The sequence below is a fragment of the Corythoichthys intestinalis genome, chromosome 4, assembly GCF_030265065.1.
Source record: "Corythoichthys intestinalis isolate RoL2023-P3 chromosome 4, ASM3026506v1, whole genome shotgun sequence".
NCBI classification, from domain to species: domain Eukaryota; kingdom Metazoa; phylum Chordata; class Actinopteri; order Syngnathiformes; family Syngnathidae; genus Corythoichthys; species Corythoichthys intestinalis.
Window position 1 is genome coordinate 3,783,980 of NC_080398.1, and position 24,357 is coordinate 3,808,336.

General features: G+C 37.0%; 2 protein-coding genes across 3 annotated transcripts in view; one reads left to right on the top strand and one right to left on the bottom strand.

Moving 5' to 3' along the window:
• On the top strand, positions 1–21,948 carry wdr73 (WD repeat domain 73). The gene is made up of 9 exons (XM_057835016.1): positions 1–194; positions 2,515–2,582; positions 6,959–7,044; positions 7,153–7,241; positions 7,312–7,379; positions 7,439–7,600; positions 8,833–9,180; positions 11,066–11,276; positions 18,983–21,948. The coding sequence occupies exons 1-9, from the start codon at positions 1–3 to the stop codon at positions 19,068–19,070; spliced, it is 1,314 nt and encodes a 437-aa protein (XP_057690999.1). The 3' UTR covers positions 19,071–21,948.
• The window catches only part of plekhf2 (pleckstrin homology domain containing, family F (with FYVE domain) member 2), a 17,487-nt gene continuing 6,392 nt past the window's right edge, over positions 13,263–24,357 (bottom strand). For both annotated transcript variants that reach the window (XM_057835018.1, XM_057835017.1), the window contains exon 2: positions 13,263–18,168. In XM_057835018.1, the coding sequence (XP_057691001.1) occupies positions 17,426–18,157 (732 nt within the window). In that variant the 5' untranslated portion in view covers positions 18,158–18,168 and the 3' untranslated portion in view covers positions 13,263–17,425. The remainder of the gene's footprint in view (positions 18,169–24,357) is intronic.

Below are 24,357 nucleotides of genomic sequence, written 5' to 3' on the forward strand. Positions count from 1 at the left end.
ATGACTAATTTAAAAAAAAAACTCAGTCAGAAAAAAATATATTATTGTTCATTCGCCTGCCACACCACGTGGCGTCGCTGTCACGGTATGTCAACAGGAAGAACAAGTAACCCGATGAGAGTAGAAGAAAACGTGATGGAAGAGTTCGAATTCGATGAGATATTAGACGACTGGTTTATTGATTCTTTAAAAGCGTAAGTCTTTCCTTCAATTTTTTTTTGATATTCATCGTTTAGAGGGTAACTTTTCCCTTTAAACACGAGCGTAGCGGAGATATACGGACGAGTTTTTGTGCAAATGTTAGCACGTCTGCTGCATTCTCCGTTATGCAAAGCATGTTACTTTTATTGCACCACTTTCAAAGACATTTTGTATTTCGTGATTTGGCTTGATCATCTATTTTATTGTAGTACTGGTGTAGTAATTGTGGTACTTTTCCGAACAGGATTATAAAGCTTCTCACACCTGGCAAGATTTAATAAAATACTACATTTTAAAAGACTTCTCAAGTCATAAACTAATGTATTTCGGCTAGCTTTTACCTTTGTTTTTGTCCTTTGTATAATAATAAAAACTAACAGTGTTGGCACTAGGCGGACGTCCGCTTGAATTTTATTGACTTTCACGAACGATTTAATAAAATAATACACTTTAAAAGACTTCTCGAGTCATAAAATAACGTATTTCGGCTTGCTTGTACCTTTGCTATTCGCTTTTCATTAGTGATTAATTTAAAGTAATAGCGTTAGCATGCGAACGTCTGCTTGAATTTTATTGATTTTTACGCACCGATTTAACAAAAACACTTAAAAAGAGCTTTGAAGTAGTGAACGCATTTTGTATTTCGGCTTGCTTCTACCTTGGTTTTTATCCTTCGTTTTGTAATTAATATAAAGTAACAGCGTTAGCATTCAGACGTCGGCTTGAATTGTATAGAATATCACGCACGATAAAATAAAACACTTTAAAAGACTCCAGGACTCTAAAATTAACTTATTTCGTCTTGCTTCAACCTTGTATTTTAGTCATGGTTTAGTAATTGGTATTACTATCAATACTTTAATGCTATCGGTGTTAGCATGTAGACGTCTGCTTGAATATTATTGACTTTTACGCACCGATTTAATAATATAAAAGACTTTTAAAGACCTCAGGAATCTTAAAACTAATGCGTTTCTTATTTCGGCTTGCTTCTACCTTTGTTTTTCTTTTCTTCGTTTAGTAATAAATGTAGAAGCGTTAGCATGCAGACGTCTGCTTGAATGGTACTGACTTTTACGCACGATTTAATAAAATAAAACACTTTACAGACATTTGAAGTAATAAATTAACACATTTCGTATTTCGGCTTGCTTCTACCTTTGTTTTTATCCTTCGTTTAGCAATTAAAATAACAGCGTTAGCATGCAGACGTCGGCTTGAATTGTATTTACTTTTACGCACGATTTAATGAAGAAAAAAAACACTTTAAAATACATTTGAAGTAATAAATTAACGCATTTCGTATTTTGGCTTGCGTCTACCTTTGTTTTTATCATTCGTTTTGTAATTGATAAAAAGTAACAGCGTTAGCATGCGGCGATCTGCTTGAATTTTATTGACTTTTACGCACCTTTTAATAAAATAGTACACTTTAAAAGACTTCTCGAGTCATAAAATAACGTATTTCAGCTTGCTTCTACCTTTTGTTACAGTATTAGCCTTCGTTTAGTAATGAATAAAAACTAACAGCGTTAGCATGCAGACGTCTGCTTGAATTGTATTGATTTTTACGCATGATTTAATTAAAAAAAAAAAAAAAAAAAAAAACTTTAAAAGACCTCAGGACTCTTAAATTAAAGAATTACTTATTTCGGCTTGCTTCAACCTTTTATAGTAATTATGGAAGTACAGTATTACTAACAATACTTGAATGCTAACAGTGTTAGCATATCGACGTCCGCTTGAATTTTAATGATTCCTACGTACAATTTTAAAAAAGTAAAAGACTTCAAGACATTTGGAGTCAAAAACCAATGCAATTGGTATTTCGGCTTGCTTCAACCTTTGATTTCAGTCTTTGTTTATTAATTATGGTACTACTACAATATTATTTAATGCTAATAGTGTTAGCGTGCGGACGTCCGCTTGAATTTTACGGACTCCTACGAAATATTTAATAAAATGCAACACTTTAAAAGACCTCTCGAGTCAAAAGTTCATGTATTTATTATTGCGTTGTCTTTAATTTTAAATTCTGCGTATTTTAGTTTGGTTAAGTTCTGCGACGGTGCATCTGGAACTCCACTACAGATATGAATAATCGTTTTTTAAAATACCGTTTCTTCATCATATCACTTGAAAACAAACCCAACTCACATTTATGTTTGATTTTTGTGTTGAAATAAATTTCAAAACGGCTTATTGTGAGTGTTTTCCGTAGTTGCTTAATTTTACAGCTTCAGTTTAAGACTTGAATTCGTCTGGAAAATACAGTTTTTCGTCTAATTTCATGATCCTTCTCTTTGTGTACAGGTACAAAGACCTTCATGTGTATCAGCTGGAGTTCCCCACCCGAGTTATTGAGTGGACGTCAGCGAAAAGTGAGTAAATCCATTTGCTAAAGCCATTTCGCTCATTGTTCGGGGGGAAAAAAATGGACTGGACGTACAGCCCCGGCGGACCAGGGAATCCCCCAAATCCTGCCAACTACCCTCCCAACGAAAGCATGCCGAGCAGCTACGCTTACGAAATGCCCTCCAGTTATCCTCCTCCAGGATTCCCTTGCAATTTCCCACCTCCTCAGGCCTACTTCCCTAACATCCCGCCTCCGACGTATCCGCCAACAGTCCAAAATCTGAACTGGAATCCGCCAAAAATTGAGTTGCAGGCGCCTAGCGAGATTTTCCCCGAAGCGCCCGTTGAGGAAAAAGCGCTCCAGAGGAAGGAGGACGAGCAATGGCTAAGTCGTTTCTTACAGAAAACATCCGGGAAGACTACAGAAGCTCGATCGCCGCCATCAAAATCCCGTCGAGGTTTCGGAACGGTGTTACGTGACGCCGCCGGACTCGTATCCCAGTTGTCGGAGTCTTGCCAAAATCTCAAGAACACAATAAACGAGGACCCCGCCGCTTGGTCGACGTCTCACGCCGCCGCTTTGCGTCTAAAACAGGACCTTCAAGAGAAACTGGCGAGTCTTTCGGAGACGTTCGAAGCCCAGAAATGCCACGTTTCAAAGGTGCGCCGGCGCCGTGTGGAAAGCGCACGTCGAGCGGAGTTGTTACTCGCCGAACGGGAGGCCAAACGCGCGGAAAAGGAGGACGCTGTGGACAAGTGGCGTTTTCGGCAAATCCACCGCGTAGAGGAAGAGAAAAAGGAACGCGAGCTAAAGCTAGCGGCCGACTCGGTTTTGTGCGAAGTGCGAAAAAAACAAAGCGACATTAAGCGTACGCAGGACGTCCTGCGCTCGCTGGAGAAGCTGCGACGTCTGCGAAAGGACGCTGCCGCCCGCCGTGGGATCAGCACCGAGGAGGAAGAAGACGTGGAATTCCGCCGCCGGCTGGACGGGTTGCGGCGCATCGCCAAAGCTAGGACACTTATCTACACGGCGGAGGAGAAGGCGCTAACGGTAATGCTGGACAGCGTTCAAGAAGAAGAGCGGCGGGCGCTTCAAAAGGAGAGAGAGCGCCGGCAGAAGCACAAAATGGAAGCCGTTTTGTTCGGGGAAGAAGCGCCCGTCAACGCCGCGTTGAGACCCTTTGTGGAGTATTACGCTCAGGCGGAGTCGTCGTTGCACGCGTTGGTACAAGTAAGGCGGCAGTGGGACATTTTTCTGGTGCCAGACGAGTGTCCGGACGGGACTGCCGTTCCCACGCGGTGGGTCATGCCGGGACCGCCGTCGGGACCGGGTTGGGCGGATGCCCTGGTCGATTCGTGAAGGACAAAAATTTGAAGTATAAAAATGAAAAATGTTTTTTTTTTACAATGATAGACATCAAAAAATATGAATGGACTATATTAAAAGTCTTTAAATGAGTTACTCACAAGTAGACGTCCAATACAATTGAACATGGAGGGATGGCAGCGAATGTTCGTTCATTCGCTGCCATCCCTCTAGGTTCAAATGGATTGGACATTTACTGTCGTCAATGGCAGCCTATGAGTTGATGTTAAGTTGATTTGTGGTATGCTAATCTTCAAGAGAACTTTGGAAAGTGCTTGTTAAAAGTGACAGTTGATGAAATCAATGGCGTACTAGAAATACCGTTAAATGTCATTAGGTGGCAGTGTCGCTCTACAGGCAAGTCTGTTTCCACTGTAGTCCATTTTAAACCTGTATGATGACCGGAACGGATTAAAATTCACCTCATCATGTTTCAATTAATGAAAATGATAACCTGGAAATGATTTGCTTTGATATTGTTATCAATTGATGTGGGCTGAGGATAGAAAATATGGCTTCTGTACTTATGGAGACATTCTTAGTTGAGAAAGCACAGACTGTTTTTGAAAAGCTACAGTGCATTAAACAGAAATCTTGAATAAATCTTGTTTTTTTATGGTAATGTAATCCCTTAAAATGGTGTTTTATGATTTTGTTTTTTAGGACAAATTTTGCAAATTTGTCTGAAACTCAGAAACACTCCAAATCATGTTTTTTTTTTTTTTTTTTTAACTTACACAATTCTACAATTTTGGTACATTTTTGCTGATTAATTAAAATATTCTTTCACAAAAAAATAGAGGAATAAAACCATGTTTCTATTTTTTTTTTTTTTTTTTTACAATTAGACATTTTTGGGTAAATATGATTTTTTTTTTTTTTTAATATAAGATCTGGAAGTGTTTTGAGTGTAAGCCATGAATTAGTTGTTGTTGTTTTTTTCTAGTGACGTCTGAGATGCAATTGTTTGCAGTTTTCAAAAATGTACATCGAAAATAAAGACATTGATTGTCTGAAAATGGTTCAAATTTTAGGCGAAATGTCCTGTTTTCTCGTGTATACTTATAATTGCTCTTTACCTAAAAATGTTTTATCCGATTACTCGATAGAATTTTCAGTCGATTACTCGATTACTAAAATATTCGACAGCTGAAGCCCTACAATTAATGCAAAAAATGGCTCAATCTTAGGTGAAATGTCCTGTTTTCTCATGTATATTTATAATTTCTCTTTATCTTAAAATGTTTTATCCGATTACTCAATTAATCGATAGAATTTTAGGTCGAATACTCGGATTACTAAAATATTCGATAGCTGCAGCCCTACAATTAACGCACATGCCCCGCTCAACAGATTAAAATGACACTGTCATGTCCATTTGTTACTTGTGTTTTTTCGCCCTCTGCTGGCGCTTGGGTGCGACTGATTTTTTTATTTTGATTTCAGCACCATCCATGAGCATTGTGTAAGTATTGATATCAACAATGGCGAGCTTCTAGTTTATTTTTTGATTGAAAATTTTACAAATTTTAATAAAACGAACACATTAAGAGGGGTTTTAATATAAAATTTCTATAACTTGTACTAACATTTATCTTTTAACGTTAACGGGCGTTAATTAATTTTTTAAATTAATCATGTTAAAATATTTGACGCAATTTACGCAGATTACCCGCTCAGACAGATTGAAATGACGGTACAGTGAAACACCACTTGTTAATTGTGTTTTATGGAGTTTTGCTGCCCTCTGCTGGCGCTTGGGTGCGACTGATTTTATAGGCTTCAGCCATCCACGAGCATTGTGTAAGTAATTATTGACATCAACAATGGCGGACTACTAGTTTATTTTTTGATTGAAATTTTTACAAATTTCATTAAAACGAAAACATTAAGAGGGTTTTTTAATATAAAATTTCTATAACTTGTACTAACATTTATCTTTTAGGAACTACAAGTCTTTCTATCCATGGATCGCTTTAACAGAATGTTAATAATGTTAATGCAATCTTGTTGATTTGTTATGATAAACAAATACAGTACTTATGTACAGTATGTTGAATGTATATATCCGTCTTGTGTCTTATCTTTCCATTCCAACAATAATTTACAGAAAAATATGGCATATTTTATATATGGTTTGAATTGGGATTAATTACGACTAATTTTTAAGCTGTGATTAACTCGATTAAAATTTTTAATCGTTTGACCGCCCTAATATTTACATCTTTTAGATGTTCATCAATATGTACTGTCCCTATTAAATAAATAAATAAAAATATTGTCATGGTTGGCTTACGACCAATTAAGAGCAGTGCTGTATGATTTGACAATTCATATCGCCAAATTGATATAAAATTAGTGACATTTTTAGTACATCTCAGTCGCCAATATCGCGATGAATAGTACGGTTTCTGCAGTGCACAATTTGTCCAGCAGAGGGTGCCCAATTTCCATATGGCATAGTAGTACCACCAATCGGCCTCAAGATATCCATTCAATGGTACTGTATTCACTTTCCAATTTGGATCTCACGACGGCGCTGTCTTCCTTTACAACAGTCGTTTTTAATTTTTTTTCTTCAAACCCCCCCACAATATGCCATTTAACTCTTTCAGTGCTAATTATAATGATAACCACCCAATCATATTGCTCTTAAAACCTAAAATAAACCTCTTCAAAATGAGTGTTTCACTTGTACACGTCCATTCTATTTGAAGCGGGAGGGTTGGCAGTGACATCTTGCACCGTCAATGGCTTCCAAGGGAGTAAATAACTAATGCTTTGACGTTGATAAATTATGTTTTTAAAATTGTTTGAGAAATATGATAGTTGACTTTAATGATAATGTCAGTACATTGACTTTTAATGAGAATGTCACCTCTACCAACATGGCCGTCCTGAGGCGTCTTTTCATCCCTTTGCCGTGAATTGATATAAATTAATCACTTGTAGACGTCCAATCGGTTTGAAGCTTCAAATGGATCGGACGTCTATAGCTGTCAATGAGTTGAAAAATTTTATGTTTGTCGTCCGCAGCCGTGTGCGTGGCAAGTTGCGACGCGTTCAACAAAAATCACATTTTGGAGCTCGGATTGCCGCCAAAACTCTTTGCGCAACAACAGGTAAACGCAATACAAGATGTCATAATCATAAGCTAAAACTTTTATTATTTTCCTATAAAAAAATAAAGGATTAAAGTGTGTGTTATGTGTATTTGTGATGGGTTTAAGGGCGTATGCGCCGAGCGCGATTTCCGAGTTCTCCACGGCGGCTTTTGTCCGGGTCCGGTCAGCGTCCTCAAACACTTCCCGGGGACAAGGTGAGTTCGGATGACGTCATTTCCCGTCGTAAGTTTTATTTTTTTGTTTTGTGCGATTTTATTTTGAAAGGCTAATCGTAACCAATGACGGCCGAACATCAGACTTGCTGGTTTGGAACCTCGGAGGTGACGACAGCGGTAAGTTAGTGATGATGTCATCAAAAGTTGCCTGACAATGACGTACTCGCGTTTGTCAGACGTCATCGCGGAGGAGGCGAGCGTGGCGGGTTCGAAGGAAAGCCAGGGCGGGGTCAAGGTGGCGGCACGAACCGCGGCACAAGCGGAGGTGGTTCACGGGCGACGGGTCGCTGACGTCAAGTTGACACACTTGGACACGGGACAGAGCGTTTACACACTTGGTAAGTTTTCGGTTACTCCTCCAGTTAGACTAGTGCAACATGACGCTCCAAGTAAAGATGGGTCCGGTCACGTCATTTTCAAAGTATCGGAATCGGCAAAAAAATATCGGACATGCCTTTTTTTAATATATATATATATTTTTTAATTAAATCGTATTCTAATTGTATTTAACGTTAGACAAAATGTCTTACATTCATCCAGAGTCTTTAGTTTTGGCTTAAAGTAGGGCTATCAAATTTCCCGCGTACACGGCGGTAATTAACTTTTTTAAAAATTAATCAGGTCAAAATATTTAATGCAATTAACGCATGCGCTGCACGACCCACTCACAAACTGTTGCGTTCAATCTATAATGGCGCTGTTTTACCTATATATAGAGCTAACAGGCAGCGTAAAATGAGTAGAGAGAATTTTGGCAGTCTCTGGAGCCTCTTTTTAATTGGCTAAAGCCTTAAACTCCCTCTCTCAACAATTAGAAATGTCGTGGAAGCAATGAGGGGAAGAACGGTAGTGATTGATCTTTTCCTTAACACCCTATGTTACTTCCCAACGCAAAGATATATCAATTGGTGCCACTACGCACAGTCATGGTTGCACTTCCCATCATGCATTTGGGCAGAACAGTTAAATGGCTACAGTATTATTTACTGAAAGCTCAACAAATACACTAGATGGCAATATTTAGTCACAATGTACAAAGTCCCATTTATCCTTTAAGAATTACAAGTCTTTCTATCCGTGGATCCCTCTCACAGAAATGTTAATAATGTAAATGCCAACTTGAGGATTTATCGTCATAATACACAAATACAGTACTTACGTACTGTATGTTGAATGTATATATTCGTTCGAGTTTTATTCATTTTTCTTCTTAATGCATTGCCAAAATTTATATGATCGGTAAAAATTTTCGGGAATGATTGGAATTGAATCGGGAGCAAAAAAAAAAGCAATCGGATCGGGTAATATCGGGATGGGCAGATACTCAAACTAAAACGATCGGAACGACCCTTGCTCCAAGCACTATTTTTTTGGGTTGTTTTGTACTTTATTCAATTTTTTTTGTTAGAAAGAAGCAGGTCAACTGCAACTTATAGCGTAGTCAGCCACTTTAGCTCATTCGCTGCCATCCCTTCCCCTTCAAATGGATTGGACGTCTACTCGGGATAAAGTTTAAGTCACAGCAGAATGTTGATTGTATGTGTATCAACATCAATTTTATTTTTGGCAGCGTCATTGAACGAAGAGCTCGTGAGCAGCTTCCACTTCGCGAGCGACGCAGTTTTCCTGATCGCTTGCGGAAACGGCGATGTCCACACAGTGGACACGCGCGTTTCGACGCCGCCCCGGTGCGATCCCGCGCCGCCCTTCCCCAGTTGTCGTGGCGTCTGGCGGACTGATGTGCGTGAGTCCCAGCTAGTTCGGGTGTCGACGTGCGGGCGAACTGCCATTTCGGACCCAAGGAGCCCCGCGGTTGTCGTGCGCAGGGCTCGGCTGGCGCCGGGCAAGGTGCCTGGTGACCCGGAGGACGTGACCGTGTCGTGGGCGCCGGGACTGGATGACGTCGTGGCGGTGTCAGGTCAGCGGCCAGAAATTTCACGCTTGATTTAGTTCTATGTGGTTTATATTCATTTTCAACACTATATGCATTGTACAGTGGTATGAAAAAGTATTTGAACCTTTTGGAGTTTCACATTTCTGCATAAAATCACCATCAAATGTGATCTGATCTTGTTCAAAATCACACAGATGTAAAAACAAGTGTCTGCTTTAGCTAAAACCATCCAAACATTTATAGGTTTTTATATTTTAATTAGGATCGAACGTAAACAATGACAGAGGAAGGAAAAATAAGTGAACTCTAACCCTTAAAACCCATTTTTACCAAACAATTTAGGTCAGGTGTGTGCCCAATCACTGATGAGTGGTTTAAAGCTGCCCTGCCCACTATTAAACACACACCTGGTAATAATTGTCTTGATGAGAAGCATTGTCTGATGTGCATCATGGCTCGGTCAAAAGAGCTGTCTGAAGATCTGCGATCAAGGATTGTTGATTTGCATAAAGCTGGGAAAGGATACAAAACCATCTGTAAAAGTCTGGATGTTCATCAATCGACAGTCAGAGACCTTGTCTACAAATGCAGAGTTTGGCATTGTTGCTTCTCTCCCAAGGAGTGGCCGTCCACCAAAGATGACGCCAAGAGTTCAGCGCAGAATACGCAGAGAGGTAAAAAAAGAACCCTAGAGTGTTTGCTTAAGACTTACAGAACTCACCGGCGCCGTAATATTAAATGTTATGGTTCACTTATTTTCCCCCTTGTGTCATTGTTTGCATACTATTCTCATTAAAATATGAAAACCTATAAATGTTTGGGTTGTTTTATTTAAAGCATACACTGTTTTATAATCTGTGTGATTTTGACAAAGATCAGCTCACATCTGATGATTTTATGCAGAAATGTGAGAAAATCCAAAAGGTTCAGATTCTTTTTCATGCCACTGAATTATTATGAACTACATATTAAAAATATATTTTTTAATGTATTTTTTATTTACATTTCATTCATTACTTTAAAATATTTTCATCTCTTTAAGTTTTTGTTTTTTAAATTTTTAAAACTGTAGTTATATTTTGTAGTATTGTTGCAGTTTTTTTTTTTTTTTTTTTTTTTTAACAATTTACATTAAAATTTTTTTTTTTTTTTTACCAAAGTTTTAGACATAAAAAAATGTACAATTATTTTTTTTAAGTCAAAGACTTTGGTAAAATATATTCATTAGTCACTTTAAATGTTAAATGTTCTGAAATATTAAATACCTTTAAAATGTTATTTTGTAGCATTAATTGAAGATTTGTTAAATTACTATTAACATAACAAAATATTTGACAAAAAAGTGTATACAAATGGCAAGAATTTCATTAGTATAATTAAAATATTTTTTAAATATAAAAAATACTCCAAACATGAAATTACATTGTAGTAAATTTCAATATAATAAATATTTACCATAGTATACACAAAAAAAAAAAAATGCACTATTAAAATATATTGTGGAATTTCATGAATTTATACTTCTCTTTGGGGGGGCAAACCAAAAATTAACCCCCCCCCCAAAAAAAAATTGGATGTAAATTAATACATTAATTGCACAATATTTTTAATGTATTTTTTTATGTCAGCCCACATAAATGATCAAAATATCATTCGTTTATCAAACAAAAACCCAGCAAATGTTCTTATTTGACCTACCCTACTAAAAAATGGCATTCAAAATCTTGAGTATACCATCTATATGTAATATACGCTGTAAATACTATCTAATAGAAAGCATTTAATTTTACGCGTCAATGCCTTGTATATTTCTATCAACATTTTCTTTCCTCAACAATATTTTTGACATGTCAGTTTCTGACATATTAAACATATGTTCGAAAAATTCCATTTTTTTTCTTTCTTCCAGGTTTCAACGGCAACGTCCAAATCTACGACACATCATCTTGGACGTCGGACCCCCGCGACGTAGATCCGCTCTTTGAACACGGCGGCCACACCGTGTGTTCGCCGCAAGGGGGCGCCGTCGTCGCTCGCCATCTCTGGCACCCCCAAAAATCCCGCACGCTGGTGTCCGCTGCTAGCGACGCCTCGCTACACGTGTGGGACTGGATCCAACGGTAACAAGTACTTGAGGGCGCTAGACGTCCGATCCGTTTGAAGCGGGAGCGGTGGCAGCGAATGAACGGACGTTCATTCGCTGCCACCCTCCTGCTTCAAACGGATCGGACGTTTACGGAGCCCCTAAAGGGACATCGACAGAAAATAAATTTAAGCAATCTGGCGCACACCAGAAACAATCTTGTAAACATGAGCATTTTATAGCATTTTAGCTAGCAGCTAGCTAGCTGATGTTTACTAGATTGCTACATCATATAAAACATTAAAAAAAAAGTCATTTTCAACATTTATTTTTCAACAAGATTTACAAAACTAGTGATCATTTGTTAATTTGCCTTTACAATATGATTGAAACCCCTTTTTTTTTTAACTTAAACCAACATTCTAAAGAAGACAAAAACTATTAAAAAGCAAAATTTCATTGATTGCTGAAATAAAATGTACAACACTTATAATAGAAGCATTCTCAGTATGCGTCACGACCCTTTAAGACATCCACCGGACGGACAAAGTGTAAAAATGAGGAATTAGTGGACGCTACACACACACAAAAAAAAATCCCTTTCCACATTAGCTGCTTTCAAACTTATTTTGTACAATTGTGCGACATTAAAAATGGGAAAAAGATGCGGTACGAGAATATTTCTTTCCCCGTAAGAGATTTTTACAGGAATAAAGGTTTTTGAGGGAAGAAAAAAAAATGCCGATTGACAAAAGAAAGTGAATTTTCTACATTCTAGAAATGATTAAAAAAAAATTCAATAACAAATGTTAGCATAACAGCATCATTGCGTAAGTGATATTTATGCTTCTCTCCTAATCCAATCAGAACTGTTCAAAAACATTCACTGCCTTAGTCAGAAAAAAAAAACTCTAAACAAATTAATTCTCCCTTAAAACAGTTGATTAAAAATATAACAATTCCGTACATTAGTTTGAACACGCAAACGCATCATCGTCTTTACAAAAATTAATGCCGTTGCCATGGTTACCATTACCAAGCTGTTTACTCAGCACCAAATTCTTTTTTTTCCCATTTTGGGGCAGGGTTAGTGTATTAAATGACAAGGCACCAAGGGTGAGGACGCATGATGATGATGTCATCATCGTTGTGTTGTAGAGAAAATATAGAGAAAAATCATTTGTTTACACAAAATATTCACTTTTTTTTAATACAGAAAAAACTAGTGTGAAATAATCTTAGCTGCCATTGACAGCGATAAACGTCCGATCTATTTGAATTGGGGAGGGTTGCTTGAAAAAATTTAGAGTTGAAGGATAGTGTCACCTGATTGGACGTCTATTCTCGTCAATGGAGCTGAAGGAGTTACTCCTTGATGCCTGAATAGACATCGAAATGCATTGGGGAAGTACATTAGTACATAATTTGTTTATTTTCAAAAATTAAAAAATCAAGTTTTGAGGGGGAAAATAATTCATTTTAGTTTTGAAAATTTTCTATATTTACTTATATGACTTGTTTTATCTAGGATTTTCTGTAGTATACTTTTATGAGTAGTACTATTCTTATGTATTTCTCCAATGCTTTCAGGCATCAAGTGTTTAAAAATAAAACTTTCTAGAAAATGTTATCCAAAATATATATTAGCTTTTGTATCACATTGTTTTCAGCAAAAAATATCTGGTTCTCAAAAGTACGTTGAGTTCCCAAGAAAAACGCGATTGACAGGAATGTGAAAGATATTTTGGACAAAAGATACTTTTTTTAAACAACCCCCCCCCCCCCCCCCCCCCATCTGCTAATTTGAGCGTTTTTGTTTTTGTTAAAAATATATGAAACCAATTTTTCTGACCCCCCCCCCCCCCCCAAAATAAACATGTTGGGGGCACTTGTGTTATTTCTGATATTTCTTTTGGGGGGGGGGAATAAAAGTTTTCTGCCAAGGCGAAATGAAAAAATGGGTTTTGCTTCAGAACTTTTGAAAATATTTTTTTCTTGACAACACCAGCAATTTTTCTTGGGGTAAAAAAAAAAAAAAAAAAAATAGACTTCAACTGCAGAAAATGAAAATTTTTTCAGGTAGTATTCGACTTGAACGTCTCAGGCATGTTAAGTACAATAGGTGCCACTCAAATGACTGAAAATCGAGTCCAAAATAAAATTGCTTAAAACAACTTTAGCTGCCATTGACAGCGATAAACGTCCGATCTATTTGAAGTGGGAGGGTTGGTTGAACAAATTTAGAGCAGAAGGATAGTGTCACCTGATTGAACGTCTATCCTTGTCATTGGAGCTGAAAGAGTTACTCCTTGATGCCTGAATAGACATCGAAATGCATTGGGGAAGTACATAAGTACATCATTTTTTTATGTAATTGAAAAATTAGAACTGATTTATTTTTGAAAATGTTCTATATTTTTATCACTTTTTTGTCCAAGATTTTCCATTGTATATTTTTATGAATACTATTATGTACTTGTGTATTCCTCCAATGCTCTCAGGCATCAAGTGTTCAAAAATAAAACTTCTAGAAAATGTTATCCAAAATATATATAACTTTTTGTCTCAAAAATGTTTTAGCAAAAAATATGTGGTTTTCAAAACTTTGACTTAAGAAAAACGCGATTGACAGGAATGTTAAAAAAAAAAAAAAAAAAAAAAAAAGTATATTTTGTCTAAAATATCTTTAACAAGAAAAAAAAATCTGCCAATTTGGGCATAACAATCAAGTTTTTGTTAAAAATATAGGAAACCAATTTTTCTGACCAAAAAAAAACAAAACGTTTGGGGACACTTGTGTTATTTCTGATATTGTAATGTCATGAAAATCAAGTTGTTGTTTTTTTGGGTTTTTTTTCCCCTCGGCGAAGTCGTAATGAAAAAATGGGTCTTTTGAAAATATTTTTTTCTTGACAACACCAGCAATTTTTCTTTTGGTAAAAAAACAAAAAGACTGCAACCCCAGAAAGTGACAATTTTTTTCACTAGAAAACAACTTTTTTAGATAGTATTTGACTTGAATGTCTCATAGGCATGTTAAGTACAATAGGTGCCACTCAAACTACTGAAAATATGAGTCCAAAATAAAATAGCTTAAAATAACTTTAGCTGCCATTGACAGCGATAAACGTCCAATCTATTTGAATTGGGAGGGTTGCTTGAAAAAAATTTAGAGCAGAAGGATAGTGTCACCTGATTGGACGTCTATCCACGTCAATGGAGCTGAAGGAATTACTACTTGATGCCTGAATAGACATCAAAATGCATTGGGGAAGTACATTATTTACTTATTTTTTAAAAATCCAACCGTTTTGAGGCGAAAAATAATTCATTTTTGAAAATTTTCTATATTTTTATCACTTTTTTTGTCGAAGATTTTCCATTGTATATTTTTATGAATACTATTATGTACTTGTGTATTCCTCCAATGCTCTCAGGCATCAAGTGTTCAAAAATAAAACTTCTAGAAAATGTTATCCAAAATATATATTAGCTTTTGTCTCTCAAATTGTTTTCGCAAAAAATATCTGGTTCTCAAAAGTTCGTTGAGTTCCCAAGAAAAACGCGATTGACAGGAATGTGAAAGATATTTTGTCCAAAAGATACTTTTTTACACAAGGGAAAAAAAAAAAAAAAAAAAAAAAAAAAAACTGCTAATTTGGGCGTAAAAAAAAACAAGTTTTTGTTAAAAGTTTATGAAGCCCATTTTTTTTTACCCCCAAAAAAAAAAAAACACGTTTGGGGGCACTTGTGTTATTTCTGATATTGTAATGTCATGAAAATCAAGTTGTTGTTTTTTGGGGGGAATAAACAGTTTTCTGCGAAGTCATAATGAAAAATGGGTCTTGCCTCAGAACTTTTGAAAATACTTTTTTCTTGACAAAACCAGCAAGTTTTCTTGGGGTAAAAAAAAAAAAAAAAAAAAAAAAAAGACTGCAACCCCAGAAAATGACAATTTTTTTTCTAGAAAACAACTTTTTTTTTTCCAGATAGTATTCGACTTGAACGTCTCATAGGCATGTAAACAAACTACAATAGGTGCCACTCAAAACTACTGAAAATATGAGTCCAAAATAAAATTGCTTAAAAAAAAAATTTTTTTTTTAATCTCCATGTCAGGCATTTGAGTCCAAACGGTGCTACTTGAGGAATTTTTATGAAAAATAAATGGATCCCAAGCCCTGAAAATATTTCAATTTTTTTTTCCCAACAGTATTTGAATGACCTCTATGTGAGGTGTTAAAGTACAAACGGTGCCACTTCAGCAATTTTTTTCTTGTAAAAAAATAGACTCCAACCCCTGAAAATATGACTCCTCCCATCAAAAAATGTTAGTATTCAACTTATTTACCTCCGCGTGAGGTGTTACAGTACAAACGGTGCTTATTGAGAAATTTTTCTTTTACAATAAATGAACTCCAACCCCTGAAAATATGGGCTTCCAAAATATTTTTTTTTAATATATATATAAAACGACTTTTTTTTCCAGATATTCAACTTGTTGACCTCTGTATGAGGCATTTAAGTACAAACGGTGCCACCACAGCAATTTTGCTTGTAAGGAAATAGCCCTCTGAAAATATGACTCCCAAACAAACACAAAAATTCTACAAAACTTTTTTTTTACCTCCATGCAAGGCGTTCGAGTACAAAAAGTGCCATTTCAACAATTTTTCTAGGAGGAAAATAAAGATTCCACCCCCTGAAAATATCACTTCACCCAAACATGTATTTTTTTCAGCTAGTTTTCAACCTGTTTACCTCCGCATGAGATGTTAAAGTCCAACAGTGTTGATTAAGCAATTTTTCTTGAAAAATAAATGAACTCCAAACCCTGAAAATATGACTTTCAAAATATTTTTCCGAGAAAAACAACTTTTTTCCAAATAGTATTCGACTTGTTTACCTCCGTGTGAGGTGTTCGAGTACAAACGGTGTCGCTTCAGCAATTTTTGTTGTAAGAAAATAGACCCCAACCACTGAAAATATGACTCCCAAACAAAAAAAATTCTAGAAAACAATTTTTTTTACCTCCATGTGAGGCGTTCGAGTACAAATGGTGACATTTCAACAATTTTTCTTGTAAGGAAAAAAAAAACTTTTTTCAAATAGTATTCAACTTGTTTACTGCCGCGTGAGACGTTCGAGTCCAACAGTGCTCATTGAGTGATTTTTCTTGAAAAATAAATGAACTCCAACCACTGAAAATATGACTTACAAAATATTTTTTCCTATAAAACAATTTTTTTTAGGTATTATTGAACTTGGCTTCAGTAATTTTTGTAGGAAAAAAAATTGACTCCAACCACAGAAAATATAACACTCAAACAAAACAAAAAAATTTCTAGAAAACTTTTTCCAAACAGTTTTCGACTTGTTTACCTCCGTGTGAGGCGTTCGAGTACAAACGGTGTCACTTCAGCAATTTTTCTTACTCCAAACCCTGAAAATGTGACTTTCAAAATATTTTTCCCAGAAAAACAACTTTTTTCCAAATAGTATTTGACTTGTTGACCTCTGCGTGAGGCGTTCAAGTACAAACGGTGCCACTTCAGCAATTTTTCTTGTAAGAAAATAGACCCCAATCCCTGAAAATATGTCTCCCAAAAAAAAAAAAAATTCTAGAAATTTTTTTACCTTCGTGTGAGGCGTTCGAGTACAAACGGTGACATTTCAACACTTTTCCTTGTAAGGAAAAAAAAATATTTCAGACTGTATTCAACTTGTTTACTGCCGCATGAGACGTTCAAGTCCAACAGAGTTAGATGAGCGATTTTTCTTGAAAAATAAATGAACTCCAACCACTGAAAATATGACTTACAAAATATTTTTTCCTATAAAACAATTTTTAGATATTATTGAACTTGTTGACCTCTGTGTGAGGCGTTCGAGTACAAACGGCGCTGCTTCAGTAATTTTTCTTGGAAAAAAAAAAAAAAAGACCCCCAACCCTTGAAAATATGATTTCCATTTTTTTTTTTTCTAGAAAACTTTTTTTCCATATAGTATTCAACTTGTTTACCTCTGAGTGAGGCGTTCGAGTCCAGTTTTTTTTCTCCAAATTTTCTTAGAGGAAGGGAAAAAAAAAACGATATGACTCCCAAATTTTTGTTTCCTGGAAAAAAACTTTTCTTCCGACGGTATGGGGCCGGTTTACCTCGGCGCGGTAGCAAGAAGGTCGGCGCTTCAGTCGCTGCTGTCGTCGTCGTCGTCGTCCTCATCGTCAGAGACGCGTCCGAAGTCCACGGGCCGCGTGGCGGCGGCAGTGTCGCGCCCGCCGTCCAGCAGCTGGCCGTAGCAAAAGTGGCAGACGCGTACGGGCTTGGAAGACTGGCTGGGCAGCAGGTACTTTTTGTCGGAGCAGGGCCCGCAGACCACGAAGCCGCACTTGCGGCAGTGGTGCCTCCTGCTGACGGGCGTGAACTTGACCTTCTGGCAGCGCATGCAGACGGCGGCCTCCGAGTCGGGCACCCAGACGGCGGCGTGCTCGCCGGCCGGCGCCTTGCCGCTCTTGCGCAGGAGCTCGCGCACACACTCGCCGATGTGGTTCATCCACTCGGACTTCTCGCTGGCGGTGGCGGCGTAGACGGCGAAGGACTTGGTTGGGGTCTTGATGAGCCAGCCGTTGCGCAGGTCGCCCTCGTCGGGCACCGTGTCGATGGTGACGCTCTCCAGCGGGATGATGTGCTGCTTGTTGTACTTTTTTTTCTGGAGCACGATGTTGCCGTAGACCAGGATGTCGTTGAAGAGAAAAAACTGACGCGCCTTGGGCTTCTTGCGGCACAGCTTGGTCAGCACGCCTTCGCCGATCAGGACGCGGCCCGGGATGGCCAGCGGCTGGCCCGCCGCGCCGAAGCAACCCTCCACCGCCGAGATGCGCTTGGAGTTGGCCTCGCTGTTGGCCAGGCGGTCCACCATCTTGGCCCGACCTGAGTCGGAATAAACAAAAAAATAATCAGTTTCAGGAATGTTATCGACAAAACCTGGAGGGCCGCCAGGCCTATAAAGCAATGGGGGAAACTCTGCTATGTTAATCCATCTGAACCGGGAGCGATTGGACGTTCACTTTTTAGTAATTTTTTTTTTTAAATCATGAACGTTACCAATTTTTTGCTTTTTTTTTTTTGTTCTTAAAAAAAAAAAAAAAAAAAAAAAAAAAAAAAAAAAGAATAATAAATAAAATGTTTTTCCCTTTTTTTTTTTTTTCAAAAAAAATCAATTTGAAAAATAACATTCACGGTTTCCTTTTTAAATGGGAAAAAAAGTCTGAAAATGTTTTTATTAAGAGCTTTAAAAAAAGGACTGGACATAAAGATAAAAAAAAATTAAATGTCTAATCGAACGTTTACATTTTATTAAAATCAGAAAAAAAATGTTGAGGCTAAAAAAACTGGACATGAAAGAAAACATAAAAATAGGAAAACTGTATGGTAGTAAAATATTTCTATTTTTATTTTTTAAATTTAAAAAAAAAAAAAAAAAAAAAGAATTTATAATAAAGTATTAACCGTTTCGGCCTTTTTATTTTAAATGGAAAAAAAAAGATTTTTTTTTTTATTAGGCTTGTTAGGCTAAAAAAATTAATTGGACATAAAAGATAAAAACTAAAAAAATACATGAATTAATGTGTAATAATACTGCATTTATATAAATATATTTAGTATGTTTTTTCATTGAAAAATTGTCAAGAATCTGCATTGGACAAGGTGATGATGCTGTAACTTTTGTTTGGTGCCATTCCAGTGAGATTTACAGAGATGACTGCCAGAAGAAAACGTTCCCTCAGTCCTTGATGATATGGGGCTGCATTTCAGGCAAAGGCACTGGGTAGATGGCTGTGGTTAAATCTTCAATAAATGCACAGGTTTACATTGAAATTTTAAACAGCTTTCTTGTTCCTTCAATTGAAAATATGTCATTTTCCAAGATGACAATGCATAAAACTGTTAAAGCATTCCTTGGAGAAAGACTAAAAATGCTAAAGAGTCGCACTTTTGAACTAATTCATTATTTTTTCAAGCTTTTTAATCAGAGTTTGTTCTATATGATAATATGTCTGAGACTGGTGATTCCATACTTTTTGCTGGGGGTTGTAGATAGCTTTGTGCTCAGAAAAAAAACAATTGTTATAAAAAAAAAAAATCGTATACAAATATCAACAGTTACTCACAATGTTACTTATTACTTGAGTATTCTTTTCACCAAATATTTTTTTACCTGTACTTGAGTACATTTTTTGGATGACTACTTTTACTTGAATAATATTATTTTGAAGTAACGCTACTCTTACTTGAGTCAAATTTTTGGCTACTCTACCCACCTCTGCTTACCATTCACGAATCGTAAAACGCTATACATGCTAGCCAAACCCGAGAAACGCCATTTGCATGTTAACAAGGTGCCGGCCATCTGAGGCGTCTGCACTAGCCGCTGCGGATGAAGAAGAATCAGCCGCTCTGAAGACAAATCGCACGCGAGCAGCCTTTTGAGGAGTCACACGTCAAAATAGGAACAAACGAATGGAGATGAATTTATTTTTTTTTTTTACTCAACTCCAATCATGTAATTAACGTCTTTGAAGCGGATGTTTGCAGCTTTAAAGAAAATGCGTAATCAATTAATGAGGTAGAGTGACTTTTGGCCTTGCTGCAGAGTTTCAAAGGAATATTTATTATGACTTGTTATTCCACACTTAATGTCTGAATTAAATAGCTTGTTTAAACCTAAATGGTTGGCTCAAAAGTTTTTGCGTTTGAGATTTTTTTTGCTGCGTCTTCCCATGGTAGCACAGTTTACCAAGTCAAACTGGGCTTTAGGACATTAATATTTTATGCTGAGTCATTAATCTTCGCTGGCAGGCTCCGTCCAAAATCAGTTGTGAAAATTCAAAATTTTGGCAGTTCATCAATTTCTCTAGAATATTTTGTTACATTTTGATCGAAATGACACAAAATACTTTCTAAACTGAAGCCTCCTCAAACCAAAATGGCAGCCTTTCTGCGTCGTTTCCGGCATGGCTTCTTGAGACTTTTGTAGCTTTTCTCATGACAGACATGTCTAGGGGTGCACGATATCCATTTTTGAAACCGATACCGATACGATAACCGATAATATATATAATTTTTCAATGTATATTCACCTGAGTTTTTGAACACCTGTAGGTCAAAAATACTAGTGGTTGATTCAGCTTAGGTTTGCCTTTGACCGAACCAGAATTTTCATGATGACATGAACATTATTATAATGAACAAAACAAAGACAGCGACAAAACTTTGCATACTGGAAAAACATAGTGGAAACAAACGCACAAATCCCAATCCGACACCGTGCCAAAAACGTTATTAATAGGGCCGATAATACAGTTGTGTACAAAACTTGTGAAGAACATGTCATGGCTCTCTTGAGTTTCCAGTTATTTCTACAACTCTGATTTTTCTCTGATAGAGTGATTGGAACAGATACTTATTTGTCACAAAAAACATTCATGAAGTTTGGTTCTTTTATGACTTTATTATGGGTGAACAGAAAAAAGTGATCAAATCTGCTGGGTCAAAAATATTCATACAGCAGCGCTAATATTTGCTAACATGTCCCTTGGCCATTTTCACTTCAATTAGGCGCTTAAGGTAGCCATCCACAAGCTTCTGGCAAGCTTCTGGTTGAATCTTTGACCACTCCTCTTGACAGAATTGGTGCAGTTCAGTTCAATTTGATGGCTTTCTGACATGGACTTGTTTCTTCAGCATTGTCCACAAGTTCTCAATGGGGTTTAAGTCAGGACTTTGGGAAGGCCATTCGAAAACCTTAAATCTAGCCTGATTTAGCCATTCCATTACCACTTTTGATGTGTGTTTGGGGTCATTGTCCTCTTGGAACACCCAACTGCGCCCAAGACCCAATCTTTCGGCTGATGACTTTAGGTTATCTTGAAGAATTTGAAGATAATCCTCCTTCTTCATTATCCCATTTACTCTCTGTAAAGCACCAGCTCCATTGGCAGCAAAACAGCCCCACAGCATAATACTACCACCACCGTGCTTGACGGTAGGCATGGTGTACTTGGGGTTAAAGGCCTCACCTTTTCTCCTCCAAACATATTGCTGGGCATTGTGGCCAAACAGCTCGATTTTTGTTTCGTCTGATCACAGAACTTTCCTCCAGAAGGTCTTATCTTTGTCCATGTGATCAGCAGCAAACTTCAGTCGAGCCTTAAGGTGCCGCTTTTGGAGCAGGGGCTTCCTTCTTGCACGGCAGCCTCTCAGTCCATGGAGATGCAAAACACGCTTGACTGTGGACACTGACACCTGTGTTCCAGCAGCTTGTAATTCTTGGCAGATCTGCTTTTTGGTGATTCTTGGTTGAATCTTCCCCCTCCTGACCAATTTTCTCTCAGCAGCAGGTGATAGCTTGCGTTTTCTTCCTGATCGTGGCAGTGACAAAACAGTGCCATGCACTTTATACTTATAAACAATTGTTTGCACTGTTGCTCTTGGGACATGCAGCTGCTTTGAAATGGCTCCAAGTGACTTTCCTGACTTGTTCAAGTCAATGATTCGCTTTTTCAGATCCATGCTGAGCTCCTTTGACTTTCCCATTGTAGCGTTTGCATCCAGTGAGCCCTATTTAAATGGCCTCAGAGAAGTCAAAATTGCTAATTCGTGTTGCTGTATGTATATTTTTGACCCAGCAGATTTGATCACTTTTTCTGTTAAGCCATCATAAAGTCATAAAAGAACCAAACTTCATGAATGTTTTTTTGTGACAAAGAAGTATTTGTTCCAATCACTCTATCGGAGAAAAATCAGAGTTGTAGTAATAACTGGAAACTCAAGAGAGCCATGACATTATGTTCTTCACAAGTGTATGTAAACGTTTGACCACAACTGTATATTATATTATCGGATTTATTGGGATGACGTCATAATTCCTATTATCGGACCGATAATTATTGGACCGATACCAAATTTTATGTTGCTAAGCAAAAATTGTTTTAGGGCTGAATTGTACTTCATTACATGTGCTAATTGAGAAAAACAATTTAAAATGGTGGACTTCCTGTGTCTTTTTTTAGCATGGCTTCTAGAGACTTTTTTTGTGGCTACTAAATTTTATGTTGCTGGGCAAAAATGGTTTCAGGGGCCAGATTCAGATTATTTCAAATAAAATGGTGGACTTCCTGTGTCTTTTTCAGCATAGCTTCTTGAGACTTTTGTGGCTCTACTCATGACAGAAAAGTCTACAATTTTTTATGCTTCCAAGTTAAACTGGTTTCGGGGGCCGTTTTTTTTTTTTTTTTTTTGTAATATAGTTGTGTGTGAATCTATGCTTAATGGAGAGTAAACCGGCAGTTTCAAACAAAAATGGTGGACTTCCTGTGTCGTTTACAGTATTTTTATTTATTTATTTATTTAAACAGTGCACATTGATGAACATCTAAAAGATGTAAATATGCCAGATTGTAGCTTCTTCAGACTTTTTTGTAGCTTTACTCATGACAGACATGTCTAAAATATTTTTTGCTGCAAAGTAAAACTGGCTTCCGGGGCCTGAATTTTTTTGTTCGTAATACGGTCAGGTGTACCTGTAACAGGCCATTTACAATCAAAATGGGGGATTTTCTGTGTCATTTCCAGCATAGCTTCTTGAGACTTTTTGTTGACTCTTCTAATTACAGAAGAGTCTACCAAATTTCATGCTGCTAAGTAAAACTGGCTACGTGGGCTGAATTTTTTTCATAATACAATTGTGTGTACCATTGCTTAACTGGCCATTTCAAATGAAAATGGTGTACTTCCTGTGTCTTTTTCAGCATAGCTCCTTGAGACTTTTTGATGGCTCTACTGATGACAGACTTGTCTCCCAAATTTTAAGTTGCTAAGTGAAACTGGCTGCAGGGGCTGAATTTTTTATTTTTCTAAAAAAAAAATTTCCAGAATATAGTTGTGCATATCTATGCTTAATTGAGAGTAAACCGGCAGTTTCAAACAAAAATGGTGGACTTCCTGTGTCGTTTCCAGCATAGCTTATTGAGACTTTTTTGTAGCTTTACTCAAGACAGACATATCTACCAAATTTTAAGTTGCTAAGTGAAACTGGCTTTGGGGCCTGGATTTTTTTTTTTCATAATACAATCGTGCGTACCTGTTCTAAATTCAGAGTTAACTGGTCAATTCAAATTAGAATGGTGGATTTTGTGTCTTTTTCAGCATAGCTTCTTGAGACTTTTTGATGGCTCTACTCATGACAGACAATTCTACCAAATTTTACGTTGCTAAGTGAAACTGGCTTCCGGGGCTGAATTTTTTTCACAATACAATTGTGTGTACCATTGATTAACTGAAAGTAAACTGGCCATTTCAAATTAAAATGGTGGACTTCCTGTGTCTTTTTCAGCATATCTGCTTGAGACTTTTTGATGGCTCTCCTCATGACGGACATGTCTACTAAATTTTACGTTGCTAATTGAAACTGGCTTCAGGGGCTGGATTTTTTTCATAATACAGTGATGTGTACCTATGCTAAATTGGGAGTAAACAGGCCATTTCAAATTAAAATGGTGGATTTCGTGCCTTTTTCAGCATAGCTTCTTGAAACTATTGGATGGCTCTACTCATGGCAGATATGTCTACCAAATTTTACATTTCTAAGTGAAACTGGCTTCGGGGGCTGAATTTTTTTTTCATAATATGGTAGTGTGTAACTGCGCTTCATCGAAAGTAAACTGGCCATTTCAAATTAAAATGTTGGACTTCCTGTGTCTTTTTCAGCAAGGCTTCTTTGTGGTTCTACTCATTGCAGACATGTCTACCAAATTTTACATTGTTAAGTAAAACTGGCTTCGGGGGCTGAATTTTTTTCCCCAAATAGGGTTGGGTGTATCTGATTAAATTGAGATTAAAATGTCAAATTCAAAACAAAATGGGAAACTTCCATATCCTTTTCAATCATGGTTTTTCAAAACTTTATGGCTCTACTCATAATTCACAAAGCATCTCCAAAATATCATGCGGCATCAATTTTCATTATTATTTAAAAACATCCCTGCGTGCTTCACAGTAAATATTCCTATTTGATTAGGGCGGCGGCCATAACTGCTGAAAAAAATTCAGCCCCTGAAG

Coding starts and splice junctions, on each gene's coding strand:
- wdr73 (XM_057835016.1), top strand. CDS start 1: ATGACTAATTTAAAAAAAAAACTCAGTCAGAAAAAAATATATTATTGT. Junction 2,583..6,958: donor TGAGTGGACGTCAGCGAAAA/GTGAGTAAATCC, acceptor TGTCGTCCGCAG/CCGTGTGCGTGGCAAGTTGC. Junction 9,181..11,065: donor TGACGTCGTGGCGGTGTCAG/GTCAGCGGCCAG, acceptor TCTTTCTTCCAG/GTTTCAACGGCAACGTCCAA.